This window comes from Doryrhamphus excisus, linkage group LG19 (assembly GCF_037039965.1).
Source record: "Doryrhamphus excisus strain RoL-2023G ecotype Guam linkage group LG19, RoL_Dexc_Guam_v1.1, whole genome shotgun sequence".
Lineage (NCBI taxonomy): Eukaryota > Metazoa > Chordata > Actinopteri > Syngnathiformes > Syngnathidae > Doryrhamphus > Doryrhamphus excisus.
Window position 1 is genome coordinate 15,946,127 of NC_136375.1, and position 27,431 is coordinate 15,973,557.

The 27,431-nt window shown below is 41.4% G+C and overlaps 3 protein-coding genes across 4 annotated transcripts; 1 reads left to right on the forward strand and 2 right to left on the reverse strand.

Moving 5' to 3' along the window:
• The first annotated feature begins 5,963 nt into the window (after window positions 1-5,963).
• cdc42ep5 (CDC42 effector protein (Rho GTPase binding) 5) lies at window positions 5,964-9,328 on the forward strand. Of its 2 annotated transcripts, none has more exons than XM_058056285.2 (2): window positions 5,964-6,282; window positions 7,042-9,328. In XM_058056285.2, exon 2 carries the CDS (start codon window positions 7,047-7,049, stop codon window positions 7,866-7,868), a length of 822 nt encoding a protein of 273 aa, XP_057912268.2. In that variant the 5' UTR covers window positions 5,964-6,282; window positions 7,042-7,046; the 3' UTR covers window positions 7,869-9,328. The 2 variants fall into 2 exon arrangements, with proteins under 2 accessions (XP_057912268.2, XP_057912269.2); XM_058056286.2 differs by having other exon boundaries at window positions 7,045-9,328.
• grwd1 (glutamate-rich WD repeat containing 1) lies at window positions 8,484-14,816 on the reverse strand. Its single transcript, XM_058056281.2, has 7 exons — window positions 14,566-14,816; window positions 14,382-14,499; window positions 12,758-12,932; window positions 12,473-12,683; window positions 11,231-11,376; window positions 10,958-11,149; window positions 8,484-9,710 (listed from the first exon to the last, which is right to left on the reverse strand). The coding sequence occupies exons 1-7, from the start codon at window positions 14,777-14,779 to the stop codon at window positions 9,402-9,404; spliced, it is 1,365 nt and encodes a 454-aa protein (XP_057912264.2). The 5' UTR covers window positions 14,780-14,816; the 3' UTR covers window positions 8,484-9,401.
• Window positions 14,817-19,498: 4,682 nt separating this feature from the next.
• LOC131106836 (uncharacterized) lies at window positions 19,499-26,853 on the reverse strand. The gene is made up of 5 exons (XM_058056287.2): window positions 26,497-26,853; window positions 24,249-24,355; window positions 24,071-24,142; window positions 23,831-23,977; window positions 19,499-21,380 (listed from the first exon to the last, which is right to left on the reverse strand). Exons 1-5 carry the CDS (start codon window positions 26,507-26,509, stop codon window positions 21,021-21,023), a joined length of 699 nt encoding a protein of 232 aa, XP_057912270.2. The 5' UTR covers window positions 26,510-26,853; the 3' UTR covers window positions 19,499-21,020.
• Between the last annotated feature and the right edge of the window lie 578 nt (window positions 26,854-27,431).

Consider the following 27,431-nt stretch of genomic DNA (forward strand, 5'->3'; position numbering starts at 1 on the left):
ATGCAAGCAGTCGGTATGGTAGCATCGCTAGCATGCTAACATTAGCATCTCGGTATTCTTTTTGCCATTTTTTTCCCCATTCCAGGTAGCATTGTTAGAATGCTAATGTTAGCGTAATAGCATTTTAGCTGTTTTCACAAGCATAATGTTTTGTAAACATACTCCATGTCAACATGCAAGCAGTCAATATGGTAGCATTGCTAGCATGCTAACATTAGCATAGTAGTATTATTCTTGCCATTTTTTTCCTATTCCAGGTAGCATTGTTAGAATGCTAATGTTAGCATAGTAGCATTTTAGTTGTTTTCACAAGCATAATCTTTTGCTAACATGCTCCATGTCAACATGCAAGCAGTCGGCATGGTAGCATCGTTAGCATGCTAACATTAGCATAGCGGGTTTTTTTTGCCATTTTTTGCCATTCCAGGTAGCATTGTTAGAATGCTAATGTTAGCGTAATAGCATTTTAGCAGTTTTCACAAGCATAATCTTTTATTAACACTTAATGCTATCATGCTAGTTGTCATTTATACATCCATGTTATATTTCACCACCAGAAAATTGAAAACACTGCTTTACAACAATTTTACCAAAGAAAAATATATGTGATGTTACACATCTGTATCGATTGATATCGGAATTTAAAATTGACAGTTATACAATATCGGCATATCTGCTAGCAATATCTGACATCTCTAATGTTTAGAACACACAGAAAACAGAAAACGTGTGTGTTGTTGATGGGACAAAAGTATTTTTCTTTAAGTATTCACTGAGCTAAATGAAGTTTTGGACTTACTTGTACAATATCAGTGAGACTCAGCATCTTTCCAGGTGAAGTACAAGAAAATGCGCCATGCCCCTGAACACAGTAAAATGGCGCCCTCTGGTGGTTAAAGAATAGAACGTTATGAGCGGGCTGTTGTAGTTTGACAGAGAAAAAACAGATGTGAAACAGAAATCTGATATCTGATAAAGCCATAAACTCTAGAAATTATTGTCATATGATCGTTTCATCTGAACTGTAACAATCTATGACATGTATTACTGTAGTTTTGTACACAGTACAGTACAGTACAGTGCTAAATACACTCATGCTAGCACACACACAAACACGATTGATAAAATGAATACATTCATGATTTTACCACAATATTTCTGCATGCTTACCGTTGTGTGACTATTATATTGTAGCCTAAGATGATGAAAGTGAAAGTGTCACACACAATCACGCACGCAGTCCAAATCGCGTTATATAGGGTGCTAGGAAGTATTAGCTGAATAACACGCACAGAACGCGTTGCCGTTGCCTTTACGATTTGTTGTCTTATGCTGCCATCTAGCGACCAAATGTTATACTACACCTTTCTTCATTGTGTTGCTAACCTCATTAACTACTCCATTTCTTAACCAATTCAGACAAATCCAATTTCAAAATATTCAGCTCACTCAGGCCATTTGTGGCACCTATTCAAATTAAAAAAAATATTACCACATTTAGTGTAATTTCATATTTCCTGTGAAAATGTTCCCATTAGAAATGAATGGCTAATTTAAATGGCGTCCTTGTAAGTCACTTGTATTTTGTATTACTGAATCACTTTGTGGCTTCAACAGTGATGGCATGGATTGATAAAGTATGTGCTTTCCAACCCAGAGGTACTTGGTTCAATTCCCGTTTACGTATTAATCATGTTGTTAGATTAATCACTGCGTTGCATGCAGACTAGGGTCTGGTTGGACACATTGTGATAAAGCGCTGCAGGAAAAAGGGTGGATGTCTCCCAAAACTACCGTGGAATTGGAGGTTTGAGTGTGTAAACAAGAATGCCAACTAAGCAAACAGAAGGAACGTCATCAGAATGAAACCATTTGAATTTTTATTTCGGGTAGTGCCTCAAAGTCTACACAGCATCGCCTCGAGATGTTGTTTAACTTCTTCTCCATCACGTGTTCTGGCACACTGACGGGTAAGTGCCCGAGTCTGGGGGGGGGGGGGGGGGGGTGCCGGAGCCTATCCTAGCTGTCTTCCGGCGATACCGTGGACCACTCAGTACTCATCTCCTGTCTTGGATACTGCGTTGGTCTACGCTGCTTTGTACTCCAATGGTTCACTAACAGGGTTTTTCATAATGATCAATAATGTTTCCTCCAAAACCGCTCCCCTCTGTTCTGGTGTGCCCCAAGGTTCCATCCTTAGACCTACCTTATTTTCACTATACATTCTACCATTAGGTTGTTTGTCTATATGTGCCTTATGTTAATATTTTATATCTTCCTATTTTTCACCACCTGCCCTTACTGGACATTATTGATATTATGATTTTATATACAGCAGGGGTCTCAAACACACGGCCCGCGGGCCAAATGTGGCCCGCAGGACACTAGTTTGAGGCCCCCGCCTTGATATGAAAGTTTATATGGATGCTGTATGGTATCATGTACCCAGAAAAAATTATTACGTTTGATTAATGTTCATATTAAAGGTTAAATAACTTAATAGTTATCCTCCCTATCCGTGTGGAAGTGGTAAGTGTTTGGCTATTTAAGTTTAAAGGAAATAACTTGAAAGGCTACCGTTTAGGTCGCTAGCTCTCTAACCGGAGTACCCGGAGAAAACCCACGCATGCACGGGGAGAACATGCAAACTCCACACAGAGACAGCCGAGGGTGGAATTGAACCTGGGTCTCCCAGCTGTGAGGTCTGCGCGCTAACCACACGATCGCTGTGCAGCCCTGAAATAATTTTTGATTCTTGTTTCATTAGCATCTTGAGCCACACTCCTTACCAGAAAGGTGGTGATGATGCACACCATAAGTCGCCATGATTTTATAAATAGTACATACAGTAAGACTTTTATTACGTACTATGTTACTCTGCAGGGAAGTTGAGAGGACCATCTGACAGAGGCTAAGGCTAAGTTAGCCTGATTGAAGATCGGCTCCAGGTGTGCTGGCCAGATGACCCCCCACACCCGGCTGGAGGAGTCCTCAGCAGCTCTGCGAGGAGACAGCAGAGGGCAGCGGACCAAAATGAGGTTCTCATTAGGAGTGACCAGGATGGATAGGATCAGGAACAAGTACATCAGCATTAACATTACATTCGCTTTTACCTCGATGTTCACTGGTCCCGCTGATGTCATGAAGATGAAGACGAGTCCAATGATGAAGACCAAGAGCATGACGGCCACCAGGAGGATGAAGGTCTTTGAAGGCTTCTTGGCCGGGATGTCTACCTTGCTCTGCATGTTGCCCGGTATGTCTATCTTGCTCTGCATGTTGCAAGTTCTTGTGTGATGGGAGTCTGCCTGTACTTGAGAAGATGGAGGAGGACACTTGGTTAGCTTAGCTTCCTCAACATTTCTTCATATTTAATTTGACGTTTTCTCCTTTTAAATTCGCTTTCATGAAACATGAGATACATTTTTATTTCTTAAAATATAAATAACTGCGCGGTTGGCAAGTGGTTTTCACGCAGGCCTCACAGCTAGGAGACCCGGGTTCAATTCTTAAGCATGTCAGCTTAGCTTCCTCAACATTTCTTCATATTTAATTTGACGTTTTCTCCTTTTAAATTTGTTTTCACACAGGCCTCACAGCTAGGAGACACAAGTTCAATTCCACCCATGGCCATCTCTGTGTGGAGTTTGCATTGACAGCCCTGTTGTTCCATTTTTGCTAGGTTGTATTTCTACTTATGTGCCCCAGGCCGCACTTTGGACACCTCTGGTATAAATTATATGAAAACATTACAATCGGAAAAAAAAAATTGTCCATAGGTATGAATGTGAGTGTGAATGGTTGGTTGTCTATATGTGCCCTGTGATTGGCTGGCCACCAGTCCGGGGTGTACCCCGCCTCTCGCCCCAAGACAGCTGGGATAGGCTCCAGCACCCCCCCCGCGACCCTAGTGAGGATAAGCAGTAGAAAATGAATGAATATAAATAACTTCGGGGCTGCGCGGTTGACGAGGCCTCACAGCTAGGAGACCCGAGTTCAATTCCACCCTCAGTCATCTCTGTGTGGAGTTTCCATGTTCTCCCCGTGCATGCGTGGGTTTTCTCCGGGTACTCCGGTTTCCTCCCACATTCCAAAAAAAACATGCTAGGTTAATTAGCCACTCCAAATTGTCCATAGGTATGAATGTGAGTGTGAATGGTTGTTTGTCTATATGTGCCCTGTGATTGGCTGGCCACCAGTCCGGGGTGTACCCCGCCTCTCGCCCCAAAACAGCTGGGATAGACTCCAGCGATCCTCGTGAGGATGAATGAATGAATAAATAACTTTCAAGCATATTACAAAATATCAATGTTTGTGTCCCTTGACATCTCCCTTAGAAGCAATATGAGTTCTTTATGTAAGCCATGTTACATAAAGCAGGCGTACATGTGACACATCTGGCCATGTATAATATCAATAAACAACATCAAACAGCGCATGCATGGAGCCCATGGTGTTTCCGGTATGGATCATGTAGTGACACACAGCAAGCAAACAAACAAAGCACATACCAAAAATAATCCAATAAGCATGGGGAGTACTTGGACATCTCACACATTTTAGCATGTCACACCCACAAGCATGTTGAGTTGTGAATGAAAAAGCGACTAAGAGTATATATATATTCATAAGAGCTCGGAGTTCTTACCTGTTGTGTCCAAAGTGGCGTACGAGTAACGAGCAGCACTCAAAATGGACGCTCCAAGCACAGCTTGTTAGCAAACGTGTCGTATTTATGTCACAAAGTCATTCCAAGACCTCAAAGATACCTTTCACTTACATCGTCATTGCCACGACTCATACGAGATATCAAAGATATTAAAGAGCAATACCAATGCCAAAAAAAAAACACCAGATATATCCCCGCCACAAGGCATGCTGGGTATCTTGTAGCTGTTTCTCCCAACATTTTGCCATGTTTTGTCGCATTTTCGCTACATTGCAAAATATATATATATATATTTTCCACTACATTGCAAAATATTATATATATTTATATATATATTACTAATATATATATATTAATATATATTATTAATATATTTATACATATATTAATATATAATATTTTGCAATATTAATGTTTTCAAGTCCTTATTTTACATTGCAAAATATTATACATGTACATATATAATATTTTGCAATGTAGCAAAAATGTGTACATTGCAATATATACATATGTATACATTATATATAATATATATATGATATTTTGCAATGTATGTATATATATATATTATATATATCTATATATATAATATAATATAACCCTCCCTTCCTCTTGTTAACCGTCCTATGTCTATATGTTGTTTTAAAACCTTCACTATTCTATTATTCTATTCTAATATTCTAAATAGTCACTTTATATGACTATCACAGTTGTAAATACATACATAATGTTTGCAATATATATTATAGTAGAAAGGTCAAGTTTATTTATACAGCCCTCAATCAACAGAACTGAAAATACTATATTAAATTTTACGTAGATAATTATGAATGTCATTATTTTTTTCAAAAAATAATACACACAAATCACACTTTTCGGATGCTCAATGCTCAATGGATGCCCTGAAGGCACCATGTAAGCTGTCTCAGACTGCACAGATAAACAACTATGCTACGTTTGTAGCCTTTTCTCTTTTTTTTTTAGGTTGATGTTGTTTCTGTCTTAGTTTTACACAATATATCATAAATAAGATCAAAGAGATGGCAAAAACTTACGTATGTTTTGCTGGTGTGTTGAAAATCTTTCCTGGTAACTAGCTAACTAGCATTGCTAATGCTCTGCTTATGCTGTAATGCTAATCAATTGGCGGGCAGCCCAGGCTCTGGCGTTGTTTAAGCAGTTGCTAGTCTCGCGATACTGGGTGCATGCCTGTACAATCTATTCAACAACCCTCGCAACTGCCGTTGGTATCGACACAATCGATCTTGGAATCGATCCGCCCACTCCTCGAGCCAGGATGAGTGACATCATTCCATAAAGGAACGCGAAGCGACATAAATGTACATTATTTTTTTTATCCTGCGTGAAACGGGAGATCCGTCAAGTGAAACGTGTTTAAATCATACTCGTGGAAGTTTATTATTTTTCTTTTTAAGTAGATATCCAACTCCGCACGTCGCGTCACTTCCTCGGATCGCGCCCATCCCTTTGGAAGAAAAAAAAAGTCCACGGAGGAAAAAGAACGGAGGGAAAAGTCCATAAGCAATGATCCAGATGTAAAAGTGGAATATACGGACGAAAGAGAGCCACACAGAAGAATAATATCCCTTCAAGTAAGTTTATGTTGCGTTCGCTTACACACACACGGGCATGGAAAGTGAAGTTGCTAGGGGCTAACACGGTAAACATGATACATCTTTCACTGTTAATAAAGTTGGAACTCATTTACTTCTTCATGTGGGCACACATAAGTGACCAGGAACGGGGAAAAAACTTTATTACATTTGAGTTACTTGTTTTTATCCACATGCCCCCCCCCCACCCCCCCCAGGGCTGACAAAAGTATGTGCTGGCATTGCAAGGTAGGACTACAAGCCCCAGCACGACTTCTTCTTCTTCTGCTCTATCTCATCATGGCGTTCACACGCCTTTTTGAACCCCCGTCTAAAAACATCATTTCACCGGAAAACTTGTTGAATAAAGTCATTTGTTGAGTGAGAAAAAGTTGCAATTTGAATATTGAACGTCGTGAAATGACGAGGAAAAGCAATAACGATGACGCATGATATGATAGCAAAGTGTTAATGCTAGTACTGCTAATGCTACTGTGCTAATGTTAGCAATGCTAAAGTGTATTTCAAATAGTAAGAAGATAGATAATTGATTGATCATTGATCTGTTAGCAAATATGAACAACAATGTACAGCGTAAACAGTAATTTGTACAAATAATTTAAAGTTAAGCAACATGCAAGATGTTTTCAAGTGGAAATGTTTTCAAATATTACAATATATATATATTTTACATATTTGGTCCTACGAGTGTTTTTCCGTGTTAAATCCTGACTGCCATTTTTTTACTGATGTTTTTAGCAGTCATGCCGCTCCACAAATCCACCCGGGCGTCTCGCTTGGACCCCACCATGATCTCAGCCCCTCTGGGCGACTTCCGTCACACGATGCACATCGGCAGAGGAGGCGATGCCTTCGGGGACACCTCCTTTCTGTCCACGCTGGGTCCCAGCCCGCCCGGCTCGGACCCGGGGAGTCCAGGGTCGTCGTCGGTGGACTATCAGGCGTCGGTAAACCACAACGATCTCTATCAAGAACCCCCACAAAACCACGAGCCGGAGCACTCTGAGTCGGTGTCGTCGTTCACCTTGGACTTGGATCTAGATCTGGGTCCTTCCATGCTGGGGGACGTTCTCGGCGTGATGGACGGATTGGGACTAGACTCCAATGTGGAAGACGCATTTGGGCCTAAAGGAGGCGTGTCCCCAGTGGACACAAAGCAAGGGAATATGCTGAATGGGAAGACCTCGGCCGGGCTGGACGGGAACCAGATGGGAGACGGCAGAATCTCAGATGGGCCCAAGCCCAAGGGGGTGCGACCCAAGGTGAGATTCAGCGACAAACGGGAGGAGATCATCCGCCAGGCTTCCGAGGAGGAAGAGGGGCAAGGGTTTGACTTCCAAGAGGAGGACCCGATGGAGACTCCGACGAGAGGGGAGTCTGCCTCCACCCATAGGGATCTGCCACCCAGCCCCGCCTCGTCCCATAGCTCCGACTTTGAAGGTGTGAGCGCCCTGGACAGGAGGAGGGTGGGCAACAGCCACTCGGAGACTGACTCGGAAGAAGAGGAGGAAGTAGGGCGGGGCTACACGTTTGAAGACGAGTTTGACGATGAGATTGGCCTCTAAGGGCGGCGGCGCGGATGCTTTCAAACAGTCACGTGACCGGATCCAAACTTGCTGTAACATGTGAAGACCACGTTGCTTCTGCTGGGGGAAAAAACACTGTTTTATCGACAATGGTGACAGATATGCCACTGCATAGGGGTGTCACAAGGTCTCATTCGGAAATAAACCCTCTGGTGGCCAGGAGGCCTGGGACCATATTACACTTATTAATTAATCACAGTGAGAATTAAATGGATCATTTTGCCGGGCTCAATATATTGCCATGTGCATGTGTATCAAATTTCACCAAAAATGCTACAATTCCAATGTAGCTAACATGCTAACAGAACAGCACTTAGCGTTTATGTAGGGTTTTACTCATGAAAAGAGCTAAAATGTCACTATGCTAACACTTTACACGATAGCACTAAACTTTCTGTAAGTTTGTACTGTAAAAACGTCTAAAAGGCTACTATGCTTAGCATGATAGCGCTATCTACCTGGAAAGCTAAGTGTCCTTTAGCATTAAATAACAATCCTAACGTTACATTGCTAATATAAAGAAAAATGGGTAGCCATCTCAAGCCCTAATCATACACATTGCAAATACTTTTTAAAATATTTTTTATGAGTATGATTTTTCTTACATGCTGGCCTTTAATTGGTAACAAAATACAATATGAATGTTTAAAAGTCAATGTATTGTAGTGTTGGTTCCATAGAACAACGGCAAGGTGGGAGTGAGCCCTTTTGTATAGTCATACAGTCTTTAGGAGAAATGAAACAAATAGATTGCAATATATTAATACTATATGCAGTCATATTTTTTTTAAGTAATGTTCAAAAATCTCAAGTGTCCGGTGACACCCCTGGCGCTGTACCTTTTACAGTGGAACCCGCTTATGTTGACAGCCCTGTTGTTCCATTTTTGCTGGGTTGTATTTCTACTTATGTGCCCCAGGCCGCACTTTGAACACCTCTGGTATAAAATAAAATAATTACAATGGAAAAATAAAAACGCCGTTGATCGTGAACCCATTCTGCCCAGTTTCAGTTCCGATGCTGTCGACGGCCAATTGTGTCGTCCCAGGGTGCGTGGGCATAAACAGGTCGTTGACGCAAAAGAGCGTATTTTTCTCATTCATTCCTAACTGCATCATTCCACTATTTTAAGTGCCTTATGTACATGAATGATTATTATTGGAATATTTTGGACCTTCTCGTATTGCATGTTTACATCTCCATCCTGTCTCATTCCATGTCTTGACAATGTGAGCTTCTCTGGATCGGATCCACTTTGTATTATTATTATTATTATTGTTTTTATTGTTTTGCATGTTTTTCATACACTACCAAAGCTTTTTTTTGGCTGGGAAAAGTACTACAAATGCTGAGACAATGAAATATCAATGTTGAACTTGCTGGGTTGAATGCAGTTACTGTCCTGTGGTTTACAGTCAATAAAAAAAAAAAAGCTGTTTGGGATAATCCAAGTTTTGGTTTCATTAGTCAGAAAAGGTCAAAAACCGTTACGATACTCCGAAGCGAGCAGGGCTACACGGATATCGTCCTGAACACGTTGAATCCCGACAGCGCCGTGGAGATCAAGACGCCGGGAATTTGCGGGTGCCAGTGGATCTCCTTGATTTCCGACTGGCCCTGGTGAAGGAAGAGCAGCTGGGGGGGCAGGTCCTTCACGGCCTCCGCCCTGGCGCCCGCGTCGCACGACTCCACGGAAAGATCCCACTGGCTGACCACGTCGTCCGCCCCCGACGCGGCGAACACGCTCGAGTCCGCCGGGTTCCACTCCACCGAGGTGATGGGGGCGCTGTGCTGTTTGAAGTTGGCCACAGGACGACCCGTCTGCTCGGAATAAACACGGCATCGGCGTACAGGCATCAGATATCATCAGGGACTCGAACATCTTTAATCCAGTTGACTGACAAATCTGGATCACATCTGGATTAAATGTGCTTTGACATTACAGGTTCGGCTTGAGCAAACAACAAATTTCCTTCAGGTACATGAACGAAATGACAGGCCAAATGTATAATCTGGATCCGATCTGGATTTAATATGTTTTGACACAAATGTTTTTGACGTTTGTGCAAACACAGCAAATTTTGCTCAGGTTAGTTGAACGTGTTCAAATCAGGTTGTCTTTGCACATGACTGCCAAATGTGTAGTCTGGATTCAATCTGGATTAAATGTGCGTTGACATAGCAGGTTCCGTTTGAGCAAACATTTCATTCAAGTTGTTGAGTCATCAAGTCATCCTTGTTACATGACTGTCCAATGTATAATCTGGATCAGATCTGGATCAAATGTGCTTTGACATTACAGGTTCGGCTTGAGCAAACAACAAATTCCGTTCAGGTAGTTGAATATTTTCAAATCGAGTCGTCCTCGATACACGACAGGCCAAATGTATAATCTGGATCAGATCTGGATTTAATATGCTTTGAGATACAGTTCCCACTTGTGCTAACACAGCAAATTTTGTTCAGGTAGTTGAATACTTTCAAATTGAGTCGTCCTCGATACATGACAGGCCAGATGTATAATCTGGATCAGATCTAGATTAAATGTGCTTTGACATTACAGGTTCGGCTTGAGCAAACAACAAATTTCATTCAGGTGGTTGAATATTTTCAAATCGAGTCGTCCTCGATACATGACAGGCCAAATGTAATCTGGATCAGATCTGGATTTAATTTTTTAAATAATTTAATCGAGTTTGTGCAAAAACAGCAAATTTTGCTCAGGTTCGTTGAACGTGTTAAAATCAGGTTGTCTTTGCACATTACTGCCAAATGTGTAGTCTGGATTAAATCTGGATTAAATGTGCGTTGACATAGCAGGTTCCGTTTGAGCAAACATTTCATTCAAGTTGTTGAGTCATCAAGTCAGCCTTGTTACATGACTGTCCAATGTACAATCTGGATCCGATCTGGATTAAATGTGATTTCACATGACAGTTTAGAACCAGGTATACACACATTGTCCAGGCGTCTGAGTATATGTTGAATAGGATTTTCGGTGTGAAACTGCTGCCGTGTGTAAATCCAGATGAAAACTGGATTGAAACCGGAGGGAAGTGTGCCGTTACCTTAAACTGTCGCAGGTCCCACACTTTGAGGAGGCCGTCATCCCCACCAGACAGGAGGAACGGTTCGGTTCTGTTCCAGCTGATGACGTTGATGTCCGACGCGTGCGCTTGGTCGGCCGACAGCATGGAGGCGGGCGGGGCCCGGATGTCCCAAACGCGGATGGACTGATCGACCGAGCACGATGCAAAAACCTGGAACAAAAGGCACCGAGGCTGAGCGTTACATCGGGGACGACGTGCCGGCGCTGACGCGATGTGAAGGGGAAAAAGCACCGTAGCTTCAGTGGGCGACCACTGCAGGTCCTCCACGGATTTGCCGTGAGAGCTGAATGGCCGCTGGTCTATGCGCCACGAAGCTCCGCCCTCCTGAGGCTCCCACACGTGGATGTTCTTCTTGCAGTCGCCGCTGACAAGACGACCTGCGAGCACCAGTGGAACATGCTAAGTCTAACGCCGAGTTTAAGTGGATTCTCATTGCTTAGTTGCCGCCAGATGCAGATTTTGGATCAAATCTAGATTGAATTCAGTTTGACGTGGCGGCTTCTGTCCCTTCATATGCATTGGGCACAACAAATGACATTTTCTAGGTTAAACTGAAGCCTAAGGCTAAATCTGGAGCAAACCTGGTTTGACACATATGGAAACCTCATACAATAGTTCCTATGTTCATCTGGATCAGATCTAGATTAAAGTTGGTTTGACATTACAACTTCAGTCCCTGAACCCACACTATAAAATTCTATTCAAGCGTTTCAACGTTCAATTCCAGTCCACGACTCAATCTGGATTGAACCTGATTTGACATTCCAACTTTAAACCTTGCATACAATAGTTCCGCATTACCAGCAAATGTTCCATCTAGATCAGATCGGAATTGAACTTGAATCACGGCAGTCCCCGCATACATACGTACAAACATTGAATTTGAGTCACAGGCTCAATCTGGATCCGATCTGGATTCAACTTGGTTAGACATTACATCATCTGTCCCTGTGTACACATCAGGAGCGTTCAAATATTTGACCATTCAATTCCACTCGCAGACACAATCTGGATCAGATCTGGAGTAAATCTGGTTTGACGTTACAACACTACACCTTGCATACCGACAACCGATTCTGTTCCAGACTTTAAACAAGATCTGGATTCAACTTGGTTAGACATTACATCATCTGTCCCTGTGTACACATCAGGAGCGTTCAAATATTTGACCATTCAATTCCACTCGCAGACACAATCTGGATCAGATCTGGAGTAAATCTGGTTTGATGTTACAACATTACACCTTGCATACAGACAACCGATTCTGTTCCGGACTTTGAACAAGATCGCTGGATTTTATTTTAGTACGTTCAACTAGTGCCAAATGCACAATTTGAATCAGATTTGGATTAAACCCATTTTACATTGGTTTTCACTGATAGCCACATTAGCTGGTCGTACAAACAGACAATTTCCACTTCCTGTGAGAGGAAAAATGTGTGCCATCGGTCACACTGTTACCCAATCACCTACCAGGTACCACAGGCGACCAATCAATGGCGTAGCCTTCAGTCATGTGACCCGAGAAGCTGAAGAGCGCGGCCGCTTCCTTCTGCTGCCGCACAAAAGCCGCCATGGCGGTGGAACTGTGCACGGCCTCCAGCTGGGGTCGCAGGTCGAATATCTCAACCTGCCCCTTCTCCGACCAGACGGCGGCCAGCGTACGATCATCGCATCGCGTCACCTGCCAGACGAAAAGCAAAACATCAGACGCTTTCCGCCACAGACGAGCTCCGTGGCGGAGAAGAGTCAACGTACTCGGACTCTGTTAATGGCTCCGAAATGAGGCATCATGGCCAGCTCCATCTGCGGTTTCCTATCCTCATCCTCCTCCTTCTCTTCCTCCTCCTCACTGTCTTCATCGCTGCTGTCCTCCTCTTCCTCCTTTCCTGTCCGTGTTCCGTGAAGGTTGTGCATGCGCAGGAGGAGCAGCCTGCAAGCAGGTCAGCAAGCCGGTTGGACAACGTTGCAAACCACCTTGGTGTCCTTTCCTGCCTTTCCTTCCTCGCCAAGCCAGGAGGGATGACGAGCACAACTAGAAGGAACTACGGAAACTGGCAAATTCCGGGAAAACTCGAGCCTGAATGTTTTGATAACGAGTTGAGAAATGGACCCACCCATCATTTGAAAGGGAATTTTGGTGCCAAAAATATGGAATTCCAGGAATCTTTGAAATGTCAAATAGTGTTGGTAAGTTTTACCTGTAATGTGCAATTTCTGGAAAAGTGGACATTTGGAATGTTGTTAGTCCAAATGTTTCCAATCATGCGGGAAAATGCCATTCATTTCAATGGGAATCTTTAGGGAATGACAAAGAATTCTGCGTGGTTCTTCTCAGTTATTAGCTGAATCGTTAAGCATGCCATGCCTGTCCCGGGGCAAGGGCACGCCCGCCCCAAGCCACGGCATGTCAGCTGGGCTCATTTCAATGGGAATCTTTTGGGAATGACATAGAATTCTGCGTGGTTCTTCTCAGTTGATGATTAGTTAAATAGTTATTAGCTGAATCATTAAGCATGCCATGCCCGCCTCGGGCCACGGCATGCCCGCCCCGGGCCACGGCACGTCAGCTGGGCTCCATGCATGAAAATGCCATTCATTTCAATGGGAATCTTTAGGGAATGACATAGAATTCTGCATGGTTCTTCTCAGTTGATGATTAGTTAAATAGTTATTAGCTGAATCATTAAGCATGCCATGCCCGCCCCGGGCCACGGCATGCCCGCCTCGGGCCACGGCATGCCCGCCCCGGGCCACGGCATGTCAGCTGGGCTCCATGCATGAAAATGCCATGCATTTCACTGGGAATCTTTTGGGAATTGCATAGAATTCTGCATGGTTCTTCTCAGTTGATGATTAGTTAAATAGTTATTAGCTGAATCATTAAGCATGATATGCCCGCCCCGGGCCACGGCACGCCCGCCCCGGGCCACGGCATGTCAGCTGGTCTCCATGCAGCATGAAAGGTAATGTAATCTAAGATTGTGTCGAGTCAAAAACCAAACAGCCATCATTTATTCATGAATTATGATTTCAGGGAGCGATATCATAATTTTGATATCACAAGAGATGACTGCACTGCATAACTGAAATAAGAAAAGGAGCAGTTTAATGGAGGAAATGTGGTGTAATATCTATCACTCCTCTTACCAGACTCTCCAGGATTCAAACCAGCCTTGTGAATGATGTGAAATCATTGAAATTATATTTCAATTGTACTTTTAGGGATATTTATTTGCCGTTTCGAGTTTTTGACATACTGCTAACATGTTGCCGCCAATGATGATAACATTGGATCATCGCACCATAGCCGGAAGCGGTCAGCCATATTGCTTCCGGTGTGAGCGTGTGTTTATGTGTTTGTGGAGAGGAAAAGACCAACCTGTTAGCCATCGCCCTGTCCGCCTGTGTGCCCGCGCATAACAACATAGAGAGAGGAAAGTCATTCCTGTCGTCGCCATTGTTGTCCGTCAGGACGTCGAAGCTCAAACATGGCGCACCTACACATAAACCACCATGTAACTACAAGCTCGAGCACGTGACAGTGGAGTTTAGCCGCCACTCGCCTGTTTGACACTCGTGATACATGCGGTAGGCGGAGTGGTCCATCTCCAGCTGTTCCCCCGGCTTAAGCGGCTCCATCCCGGGCACGTACACCTCCTTGTCCCCGTCTTCGTCTGCACCTTCCTCGGCTTCCATCTCGACTCCCTCGTCGTCATCTTCTTGCTCCTCCATGCCGTCGTCGTGCTCCGCAAACGTGTCTTCATCGGAGGCGGACATCTTGGTGGAGGAGCTATACTTCCGGTCACGTGTTTGAAAGGAAGCGAGTGGGCGGGTTGATCCAAATATCAGCTATGTCGATACCGAGGCCTCTATAAGATTGATATTGCACACTTCGGTATGTTTTCTTGATGTCACGTTGTTGAAATTGTTTTATTTTTATATTCTTTACAAACTCCAACTTTATAAAACCATCTAAAACATGATTAGAGTCATTTAGACATGGAATAACATCCCTATGGTCACTTTTTCATGCTGCTATTACCCAATATAGTAGGAACAATAAGACAGTATAGTTATGAATAATAATAATAATAGTGATGAACATAATATGACATGTTCAAGGCTATTCTTCCTTGTATTTAGCATCAACATAAAGTGCTTAAATATATAAATATAAATATACATTAAAAAAATACCATATGGCAATCATAGATTACTAATCAGCTGTAGTTTCTTCACTGCTCACTAGATGTCACTAATGTTACAGTACATGGATGAGGTAATAAACACCACAGGAAGTACTGTACAGAAATGTTCTCTTGTGATGTTTAACATATTGGGTAATAGCAGTTGTAAATATGACTATAGGGGTGTTATTTCACATCAAGAGGGCTCTAATTGTGTTAAAAAGCATACTTAGAACGGGTATTTCATGTCTTATGCATATGTCTTACTTTCTCAAGTATTTCACATCTTATTTTCTCTTATTATGTCTACTATACTGAGTAATAGGGCTGTAAAGGTGACTATAGGGGTGTTATTTCATGTCTAGAGAGCTCTAATCATGTTAGAAAGTGTACTCAGACGGTGTTAAACAGGTTTTTATGACTTATTTGTCAAATTTTTTCTTATGATGTATATTATATTGGGTAATAGGAGTTGTAAATGTGACTATAGGGGTGTTATTTCACATCAAGAGGGCTCTAATTGTGTTAAAAAGCATACTTAAAACGGGTATTTCATGTCTTATGCATATGTCTTACTTTCTCAAGTATTTCACATCTTATTTTCTCTTATTATGTCTACTATACTGAGTAACAGGGCTGTAAAGGTGACTATAGGGGTGTTATTTCATGTCTAGAGAGCTCTAATCATGTTAGAAAGTGTACTCAGATGGTGTTAAACAGGTTTTTTATGTCTTATTTGTCTAATTTTTACTTATGTCTACTATATTGGGTAATAGGAGTTGTAAATGTGACTATAGGGGTGTTATTTCACGTCAAGAGGGCTCTAATTGTGTTTAAAAAAGCATAATTAGAAGGTGGCAAACATATGTCTTATACATATGTCTTACTTTTTCTTATTATGTCTAGTATGTTGGGTAATGCAAGTGTAAAGGTGACTATAGGGGTGTTACCTCATATGTAGAGGCCTCTAATCTTGTTAAAAAGCATACATAAAAGGTGGTAAACAAGTATTTCATATCTTATTTTCTCTTATTATGTCTACTATACTGCGTAATAGGGCTGTAAATGTGACTATAGGGGTGTTATTCCATGTCTAGAGAGCTCTAATCATGTTAGAAAGTGTACTCAGGTTTTTTATGTTTTATTTGTCTAATTTTCTCTTATGATGTCTATTATATTGGGTAATACAATGGTAAATGTGACTATAGGGGTATTATTTTATGTCTAGAGGGCTCTAATTGTGTTAAAAAGCATAATTAGAAGGTGGCAAACAAGTATTTCATGTCTTTTTTTCTCATTTCATGTCTTATACATACGTCTTACTTTCTGTTATTAAGTTTCTTTTATTATGTCTACTATATTGGGTAATAGGAGTGTACATGTGACTGTAGGGGTGTTATTTCACGTGTGGTAAAGAGGCTCTGTATGGCCTAAGTATGAAAGTATTCCATCTGTCAATAAGGACAAGATGTGGAAGCAATTATGGGCGATTAAGGAGGGATGAGCGTGTTGCCTAATGTAGTGTTTTTCAAAGTTTTTTGAGCCACAAACTAGTGGGCCTCAAACTAGTGTCCTGCGGGCCGCGTGTTTGAGACCCCTGATATAGAGTATACCCAACAAGTACACATGAGCACGCGTGAAAGTAGTACATCAGCTTTGCCAGATGTAGAATATGAGACAAAAGAGCAGAAGCTTGGAAAAAGAAAAAGTACCCCCCCCCCCCCTTTGGGTTTCACACCCACTCTTTCTTGCCCCCCTCCCCCAACCCTCCTTTACGGGAAGTCAGCCGGTCCCGGAGCCCGTGGATGCCAAGGCAAATCCTCATCTTCTGGTTTCTCCAACTTGTGTCCGCTTTGTTGGGTCCAACGCTTCCAAGACGGTCGTCCTCGTTGCATGGTGAAAGTCTTGGAAGGTTGCTGCCATGGCAACGCGTGTTGTGTCTCAGCCAAACAACAGGAAGGGTCTTGCTAGGACAAAACCGTGCAGAGGACACGCGTGGGCGTTTGCGAGCAGCAGCGCTCACGTCAACATCAGGACGCCGGCGAGAAGACAAGAGCACATTCCTCCCTGCTGGTGGTGACTTCTGGGTAATAAAAGCAGACATCTTGGCATCTTGGACACGAGTGGATGTGGAAGATCTCAGTGTGTAAAACATAACATGCTCATCAGGGCTGGGATTGTTCATTCAATAAGTTTTATTATGGATTGTTTTTATTTATTTTGTTTTTATTTTGAGGAGACCTATTTTTTCATTATTATTATTTCATCATTATTTTATTATTTCCTTATTTTTTGCAATTTGTTTATTGAGAAGAAATATATATTTTTTTGTTATTTATTGAGAAGGACCTGTATTTATTTATTTTATTTATTTTCATTTAGAATGTGTAGGAATTTTTATTTATTTTATTTTATTTTTTTCCTTTTTTGACATATTTTCAATGTATTTTAATTTTTATTCAGCAGTAGGATTTTGTGATTATTTTTGTAATTATTTTTTATTTTTACTGAGAAAGTGTAGGCAGTTTTATTCATTATTATTTATTTTTTAAGGATATTTTTCAATGTATGTTTTTTATATTTAGAAGAGGTATATTTTTATTTATCATTAATTATTATTTTCTTTTTACACTTTATTTATTTTTTTCAATGTACGTTTATGTTTCTATTCATTATTCATCGTTTCATTTTAAGTAGTTAAGTATTTTTTCCAATTTCAGTTTTTTTATTTAGAAGTATTTTTTTTATTTCTTTACAGATTTGTTTTTACTTTGAAGGTGTGGGAATTTGTATTTATTATTTGATTAGTATTTTTCAATATTTTTTTTTTAGAAGAGGTTTGTTTCTTCTTTTTATTTATTATTATTTATTATATTTTTATATTTATTTTTACTTTTTTAATGCTATTTTTTACTTAGGTGTATTTTTATTTATTTATTTTGTATATTTATTTAATTTTTTTTTAGGATTTTTTCAACCTATGTCATATTTCATAAAGGTGGGTATGATTTTGAACAAGTATTGATTGTTTTGTGGAGAAGGGAAGTGGGCCAGTCAGTGTTTTTGTCCATGAATGATTCCCACCGCTAGGTGGCGGTATGCACTTCCTGTATTCCACCTGCTGTCTTTATGAATTCCTCCGTGAAGCAACAAAGGAACATTTAATCATAGCCGGCATACAAATCAACCAGAAATGGAAACAACAAAGCTGCTGTCATAATTGTTGATCCTTATGATCTATGATTCATATCTACATACATGCATGGTTTACCAAGTATTCATAGGAAAGGCATAATTTCCATAATGTGTATGGAAAATACGCTATGCTTATCATGTGGGACCAAATCAGTGCTAAGGTCCCCCAAAGGAATCATAGTTCATGCATTTAGCCTTTTCACAAATATTTCTTTTAGTGGGGAACTGATATTTTCCTGAAACTTACCTATGTTTTACTGCTGATTACTGAAGAACAGGAAAAGGTAGACAATATTTTCATCTTTCTCTTGGTACGTTCCGTGCTTATTTAGCCGTAGAACACAATATTCCGTGTGCCTGGGAAGTTCAGTCTAAATGACAATGTATGCAAACCAGACAAAACGCTAAGCAGGGCGTACGCTAACCAAGGTATAAGTGCATAAAATGAGGAACATTCACCTGCTAAAACAAGTGGAGCAAATGTGTCTAATTGTATTTAATTTCCATTTTCATCCAAAAGTAAGATTAGGAAAAGAATGATTTAGTTTGTGTGTACTGGTGTTAGCAGGAAGAGAGCTTAGCTAGCTGAGGAAGGCTATGAGTGGACTATGCTAGCACATTGCGCTAGCGGAGGAAGGCTATGAGTGGACTATGCTAGCATGTTGAGCTAGCCGAGGAAGGCTATGAGTGGACTATGCTAGCACGTTGAGCTAGCCGAGGAAGGCTATGAGTGGACTATGCTAGCGTGTCGAGCTAGCTGAGGAAGACTATGAGTGGACTATGCTAGCACATTGCGCTAGCGGAGGAAGGCTATGAGTGGACTATGCTAGCGTGTCGAGCTAGCTGAGGAAGGTTGAGTGGACTATGCTAGCATGTTGAGCTAGCGAAGGAAGGCTATAAGTGGACTATGCTAGCATGTTGATCTAGCGGAGAAAGGCTATGAGTAAACTATGCTAGCACGTTGAGCTAGCGGAGGAAGGCTATGAGTGGGCTATGCTAGCACGTTGAGCTAGCCGAGGAAGGTTATGAGTGGGCTATGCTAGCATGTTGAGCTAGCTGAGGAAGGCTATGAGTGGACTATGCTTGCACGTTGAGCTGGCTGAGGAAGGCTATGAGTGGACTATGCTAGCACGTTGAGCTAGCCGAGGAAGGCTATGAGTGGGCTATGCTAGCACGTTGAGCTAGCCGAGGAAGGCTATGAGTGGACTATGCTAGCACGTTGAGCTAGCTGAGGAAGGCTATGAGTGGACTATGCTAGCGTGTCGAGCTAGCTGAGGAAGACTATGAGTGGACTATGCTAGCACATTGCGCTAGCGGAGGAAGGCTATGAGTAAACTATGCTAGCATGTTGAGCTAGCGGGGGAAGGTTATGAGTGGACTATGCTAGCACGTTGAGCTAGCCGAGGAAGGCTATGAGTGGACTATGCTAGCACGTTGAGCTAGCCGAGGAAGGCTATGAGTGGACTATGCTAGCGTGTCGAGCTAGCTGAGGAAGACTATGAGTGGACTATGCTAGCACATTGCGCTAGCGGAGGAAGGCTATGAGTAAACTATGCTAGCATGTTGAGCTAGCGGAGGAAGGTTATGAGTGGACTATGCTAGCATGTTGAGCTAGCCGAGGAAGGCTATGAGTGGACTATGCTAGCACGTTGAGCTAGCTGAGGAAGGTTATGAGTGGACTATGCTAGCGTGTCGAGCTATCTGAGGAAGGTTATGAGTGGACTATGCTAGCACGTTGAGCTAGCGGAGGAAGGCTATGAGTGGCTTTGCTAGCATGTTGAGCTAGCAAAGGAAGGCTATAAGTGGACTATGCTAGCATGTTGAGCTAGCCGAGGAAGGCTATGAGTGGACTATGCTAGCGTGTCGAGCTAGCTGAGGAAGACTATGAGTGGACTATGCTAGCACATTGCGCTAGCGGAGGAAGGCTATGAGTAAACTATGCTAGCATGTTGAGCTAGCGGGGGAAGGTTATGAGTGGACTATGCTAGCACGTTGAGCTAGCCGAGGAAGGCTATGAGTGGACTATGCTAGCATGTTGAGCTAGCTGAGGAAGGTTATGAGTGGACTATGCTAGCATGTTGAGCTAGCCGAGGAAGGCTATGAGTGGACTATGCTAGCATGTTGAGCTAGCCGAGGAAGGCTATGAGTAAACTATGCTAGCATGTTGAGCTAGACGAGGAAGGCTATGAGTGGACTATGCTAGCATGTTGAGCTAGCCGAGGAAGGCTATAAGTGGACTATGCTAGCATGTTGAGCTAGCCGAGGAAGGCTATGAGTGGACTATGCTAGCACGTTGAGCTAGCCGAGGAAGGCTATGAGTGGACTATGCTAGCATGTTGAGCTAGCTGAAGAAGGTTATGAGTGGACTATGCTAGCGTGTCGAGCTAGCTGAGGAAGGCTATGAGTGGACTATGCTAGCATGTTGAGCTAGCCAGGGAAGGCTATGAGTGGACTATGCTAGCATGTCAAGCTAGCTGAGGAAGGCTATGAGTAGACTATGCTAGCAAGTGTGGTGTCAGAGGCTAACAGCAGCACAACAACAATTTAAATGCAACCTGCGCATGTCACTTCATATCAACAAGACAAATCAAGAAAACATTCAGTGCCAGCAAATGTCTCGCATCCTTTTCAGGTTGCTATGGCAACAACCACCAGTAGAGTCCCAGCAGAATGAGGCTCCTTGCGGAGGCAGGACGCACCGAAAGCGAGGCGGCCGCGCCACCGGACGAAGGCGGCGTAACATCGATCATGGAGGCCCGCTCGCCCTCCTCCATGCTGCTGCTGATGGCTCGCGTGGTGATCAGCCTCGCCCTGGCCGGACGCAGCAATGCCCTCTCCATGGGGGGTGGCAGGGTGGGGATGTCGCACACTTGGATGGACGGCGAGCATCCCACCTCCAACCAACGCTGGAACACCTCCGACGTCAGCTTCAGCAGATCCTCTGGGGATGACAACAGCGGGGAGAGCTGGGACGCGTCCATCTCCTCCTGGAACCTCTGCAACGTCACACACAAGTCGTCGCATTATTATCAAATCATTCATTCATTTTAGCGTAGAAGTGATAAGTCTAGCCATACAAACTGATAAAAATGCTACAATGCTAATGTTAACATCCTAGCAATGCTAACATGCTAATATTAGCATACCAACACCTTGATAGTGCTAAATCTTTATATGTGCTTTGTATGTGTACCTATGAAAATGGCTAAAATACAACTATGCTAATGTCAACATGCTAGCAATGCTAACATTCTCTCATTGGCACAACACCCAGCATGATACTGTTTTTATATATGTGTCTCCCCATGAAAACACCAAAAAATGCAAGTAACGCTATCATGCTAATATTAGCATACCAACACTTAGCATGACAATGATGAATCTTATCTTATCTCGTATGAAAATGGCTAAAAATACAACTATGCTAATGTTAACATGCTAACAATGCTAACATTGGCATACTAACACCTAGCATGACAGTGCTAAGTGTCTCACCATGAAAAATTATAGTAATGCTAGCATGCTAATATTAGCATACTAACACCTAGCATGATAGTGCTAAATCTTTATGTCTACTGATGAAAATGACTAAAAATGCAACTATGCTCATGTTAGCATACCGACACCTAGCATGATAGTGCTAAATCTTTATATGTCTACTTATGAAAAGTATGATAAAAATATAATAAAAATGCAACTATGCTAATGTTAACATGCTAACAATGCTAACATTGGCATACTAACACCTAGCATGACAGTGCTAAGTGTCTCACCATGAAAAATTATAGTAATGCTAGCATGCTAATATTAGCATACTAACACCTAGCATGATAGTGCTAAATCTTTACATGTCTACCGATGAAAATGGCTAAAAATGCAACTATGCTAATGTTAGCATACCGACACCTAGCATGATAATGCTAAATCTTTATATGTCTACTTATGAAAAATATGATGAAAATCTAATAAAAATGCAACTATGCTAATGTTAACATGCTAACATCGGCATACTATCACCTAGCATGTTGGTGTTTATATATGTCTCGCCCAATGAAAAATGCTAGTCATGCTAACATTAGCATACTAACACCTAGGCTAAATGTCCGAAATGAGTTGAGAATTTGACGTTTATTTGCTGCATTTGTGTTTGTATTCGGAGAGCAAAGCTTGCTAACTATGCTAATGTTAGCATACCGACACCTAGCATGATAGTGCTAAATCTTTATATGTCTACTTATGAAAAGTATGATGAAAATCTAATAAAAATGCAACTATGCTAATGTTAACATGCTAACAATGCTAACATCGGCATACTATCACCTAGCATGTTGGTGTTTATATATGTCTCGCCCAATGAAAAATGCTAGTCATGCTAACATTAGCATACTAACACCTAGGCTAAATGTCCGAAATGAGTTGAGAATTTGACGTTTATTTGCTGCATTTGTGTTTGTATTCGGAGAGCAAAGCTTGCTAACTATGCTAATGTTAGCATACCGACACCTAGCATGATAGTGCTAAATCTTTATATGTCTACTTATGAAAAGTATGATGAAAATCTAATAAAAATGCAACTATGCTAATGTTAACATGCTAACAATGCTAACATCGGCATACTATCACCTAGCATGTTGGTGTTTATATATGTCTCGCCCAATGAAAAATGCTAGTCATGCTAACATTAGCATACTAACACCTAGGCTAAATGTCCGAAATGAGTTGAGAATTTGACGTTTATTTGCTGCATTTGTGTTTGTATTCGGAGAGCAAAGCTTGCTAACTATGCTAATGTTAGCATACCGACACCTAGCATGATAGTGCTAAATCTTTATATGTCTACTTATGAAAAGTATGATGAAAATCTAATAAAAATGCAACTATGCTAATGTTAACATGCTAACAATGCTAACATCGGCATACTATCACCTAGCATGTTGGTGTTTATATATGTCTCGCCCAATGAAAAATGCTAGTCATGCTAACGTTAGCATGCTAACATGCTAACGTTAGCATGCTAACACCTAGGCTAAATGTCCGAAATGAGTTGAGAATTTGACCTTTATTTGCTGCATTTGTGTTTGTATTCGGAGAGCAAAGCTTGCTAACTATGCTAATGTTAGCATACCGACACCTAGCATGATAGTGCTAAATCTTTATATGTCTACTTATGAAAAGTATGATGAAAATCTAATAAAAATGCAACTATGCTAATGTTAACATGCTAACATCGGCATACTATCACCTAGCATGTTGGTGTTTATATATGTCTCGCCCAATGAAAAATGCTAGTCATGCTAACGTTAGCATGCTAACATGCTAACGTTAGCATGCTAACACCTAGGCTAAATGTCCGAAATGAGTTGAGAATTTGACCTTTATTTGCTGCATTTGTGTTTGTATTCGGAGAGCAAAGCTTGCCCACTCGTAGAAGAAGATGGAGTCTTGCCTCTGTGTTTTTATTCTTTCTGATGATTCTCTCCAGTGTGTGCTTGAGGTCAAAGACCAAGGAGCGGTTGAGGTGTTGGTCCCAGAGGTTGCTTAGAAGAACATTCCAGGACTCCAGGAGGATGATTGCAGCAGGGAACACACAACACTGCGGGGGGGGAAGGAGACAAATGACGCCCCGCGTACAGTCTACGTACATCTTGTATTCCATCCTACGTAGCACGCGACGCGTTCCACTCACCGGGTCCGTGTCACAGAGCATGCTCTTTGTGTAGCGGTGGGACACATAGTAATTTTTGGGAAACACTGTCCGCTGCAGAGAGGAAAGAGAGACACAAACATGCGACATGTGTTGCTGTGGGTTACATCACGGCCGATCGATGACACGTTCCTCCCATGGCGCACACAAACAAACTCACAAATCCGGTCGGGTTTGCGTCAATGGTCGTTTTCACGTTCTTCACCACCTCCCAGTCGAAGTCACATCCACCGCATTGGACAGTCAAGAGTGATAGCAAAAGCAAAACTGGCCAAAGGAGAGAAAAAGTCATTCTTCTGGGCTTTGACCCGCTGGCAAAACACATTTTGGTCATTTGGTTTGTTTATCTGGGTTTGCTTGTTTGCACTTCATTCGTTCATTTGCAACTTCTTCATTCAATGAGCTCGCCATTTATGACAAACCCACCGACTGTCATTCATTCTCAGGAAAGCACAAGGGGAGGATCTACTTTTTTCTTATTTTCTTCTTTTTTATGAATGTTTTTATTCATTTTTTATGTATTTGTTTTTATTTATTTATTTTATGGCTTGTATTTCTCATTTAGAAGGGGTAGGATTTTTTTTAGAAGATATAGGGTTTATTTTTATTTATGTTATTATTTATATTTTTTATTTAGAATGGGTAGGAGTTTTTACATTTATTTTTTATTTGTTTTTATTTATTTTATGGCTTGTATTTCTCATTTAGAAGGGGTAGGATTTTTTTTAGAAGATATAGGGTTTATTTTTATTTATGTTATTATTTATATTTTTTATTTAGAATGGGTAGGAGTTTTTACATTTATTTTTCATTTGTTTTTATTTATTTTATGGCTTGTATTTTTCATTTAGAAGGGGTAGGATTTTTTTAGAAGATATAGGGTTTATTTTTATTTATGTTATTATTTATATATTTTATTTAGAATGGGTAGGAGTTTTTACATTTATTTTTTATTTGTTTTTATTTATTTATTTTATGGCTTGTATTTCTCATTTAGAAGGGGTAGGATTTTTTTAAGAAGATATAGCGTTTATTTTTATTTGTTATTAATATTTTTTTATTTAGAATGGGTAGGAGTTTTTACATTTATTTTTTATTTGTTTTTATTTAGAAGTTAGACGTTTTATTTATTTTATTGCTTGTATTTTCATATTTAGAAGGGGTAGGATTTTTTGTCATGTTTTATTTTGAGGTGGCAGGATTTATTTTTGTTTATTTTACTGTTTGTATTTTTTTATTTAGAAAAGAAAGGAGTTTTTAAATACATTTATTATTTTTATTTGTTTTTATTTAGAAGTAGTATTTATTTTATTGCATGTATTTTTTTTATTTAGAAGGGGTAGGTTAAATGTACTTATTTTTTATTTAAAGGTAACAGGATTTATTTTTGTTTGTTTTATTGTTTGTATTTGTATTTAATTTTTTTACATTTTTTAATGTATTTTTATTTTTATTAGTTTTTATTTAGAAGTTAGAAGTGTTATTCTATTGTTTGTATTTATAGTATTATATTTTATTTAGAAAGGGTAGGAGTTTTTAAATGGGTTTATTTTTTTAATGTATTTTTATTTAGAAATGGTCAGATTTTTTTCATTTTTTTAATTTATAAAGGTGTAGGGTTTATTTGTATTTTATTGTTTCCATTTTTTTATTAAGAGGATTAGGACATTTTTATTTTTTATTTGATTGTTTTTTATTTAGAAAGTTCAAGATTTTTTTTAGAAGAGGTAGAATTTGGGACGGTCTATTTTTTATTTAGTTTAGTAGTGGTAGGATTTATTTATTTATCGATGTATTTATTTTCAGGATGATTTATCTGAGTATTTTTTGCCTATTTATTTTTTGGGGGGGGTGGGGGGGTTGTTAGGACGGAAGGACCTGAAGGTGGCTGTTCCTGTAAACACCTGATATGATGACCAAAGATGATGAACACGACCATGAATGAATATGAAATATTTTCGCAGACGTTGCTTCATATTTTTTGGGGGGGTGTTTCCCCTCATAATACTACAATAATACTACAATAATACTTCACTTGTTGACAGTAAGAAACAGTAGGTTCTATGCGGCTTATTTTCACTATGGGGGGGGGGTGCTGGAGCCTATCCCAGCTGACTTGGATGAGAGGCGGAGCCCGCCCTGTCCTGGTGGCCAGCCAGCCAATCACAGGGCAGGTATGGACAAACACACTCACAGCTATGGATGATTTAGGGTTTGAAGCATTGAAGCTAACGTGCATGCTTTTGGAATGTGGGAGGAAACCGGAGTACCTGGAGAAAACCCACGCACGTATTAATGTGTGGAAAGTTTAGAGTTGTGATGAGTTAGCAGGTTGTCGTTTAAAGAAATGTTGACCACGATTATTAACTGTGCAACTTAGCGAAAGAAGAAGACGTAAATGTCCTCACCTGGCAGTGACATCCTTTTATCTTTCTAAAAAAGGACACGTCTCCATTTCTGTGCTTGCCAGCGATCCCGCGTCCACGCAGACAACAGGCCTTTCAGTCTGTGTCAGTCTGGGAGAGGCAAACTTCCCGGGGTCTTTGACACACGGAGCGCTGCTGGCGTCCTCCCAGTGGAAAGTAGAAGCCTGTTCCTGGTGGCGGTACTTTCCAGCGTGGATCCTCTCTCACGCCATCCTGCTTTGCTTTGCTTTGGCTTGGCTTGGCTTGGCTTGGTCTCACCCCCCCAACCACCACCACCACAAACCTTGCAAGACAAGCTTTTGTTTTGAAAGGGCTGACCTAGAAGCTTCCAGCGTGAGCGCGTGGAGCGCGTGTCCTTTTTTTTTTTTTTTTTTTTTTAATGGATGACAGCGAGGCCTCCTCGCGCCATCCTCCCTCACACAAGGCAAAAAGTGAAAGTGCTTCGCTGGGCTGGCTGTCTGCTCCCTTTAAGTGGCCGCCCCTCCCACCCTTGCTTGCCGCCGCCGCCGCCGCCGCCGCACGCTTTACCTCGCTATTGACTGACCCGGTCCCCCTCCCCCCTCCCCCGGCCCCCTCCCTCCCGCCATCCTCAGTGAGGCTTAGTCATACTGTTGGAGCGTATGGTTTTCATTTGGACCCCCCCTTCACCCCCCCCCCCCCCCCCCCCCACACCACCACCATTCCAACCATTTCCAGGCCTGTCTTCCTGCTTCATCATCCTCACATGATCCGCTGATCTCAGCCTGGATATTTATCCAAAAACACGCACTCGTCTCACACCCTTCAGGAAGTCACGTGACCCCCACCCCTTCCCAAAAAAAAAAAACCTTGCATCCCCAATCAATTGCTAATATTATAAGAGAAATGATTATTGCCATTATCATTAAAGGCTGCATGGTGATCGAGTGGTTAGCACA

Excerpts from the sequence above, each read along its gene's own strand:
- cdc42ep5 (XM_058056285.2), top strand. The coding sequence starts at position 7,047 with ATGCCGCTCCACAAATCCACCCGGGCGTCTCGCTTGGACCCCACCATG.
- grwd1 (XM_058056281.2), bottom strand. The coding sequence starts at position 14,779 with ATGTCCGCCTCCGATGAAGACACGTTTGCGGAGCACGACGACGGCATG. Across the intron at positions 14,500-14,565 it reads GTATCACGAGTGTCAAACAG|GTGCGCCATGTTTGAGCTTC; the intron begins GCGAGTGGCGGC and ends GTTTATGTGTAG. Across the intron at positions 11,150-11,230 it reads GGTCGCCCACTGAAGCTACG|GTTTTTGCATCGTGCTCGGT; the intron begins GTGCTTTTTCCC and ends CTTTTGTTCCAG.
- LOC131106836 (XM_058056287.2), bottom strand. Across the intron at positions 24,143-24,248 it reads ACGCAAACCCGACCGGATTT|CGGACAGTGTTTCCCAAAAA; the intron begins GTGAGTTTGTTT and ends TCCTCTCTGCAG. Across the intron at positions 21,381-23,830 it reads GAAAGAATAAAAACACAGAG|AGGTTCCAGGAGGAGATGGA; the intron begins GCAAGACTCCAT and ends GTGACGTTGCAG.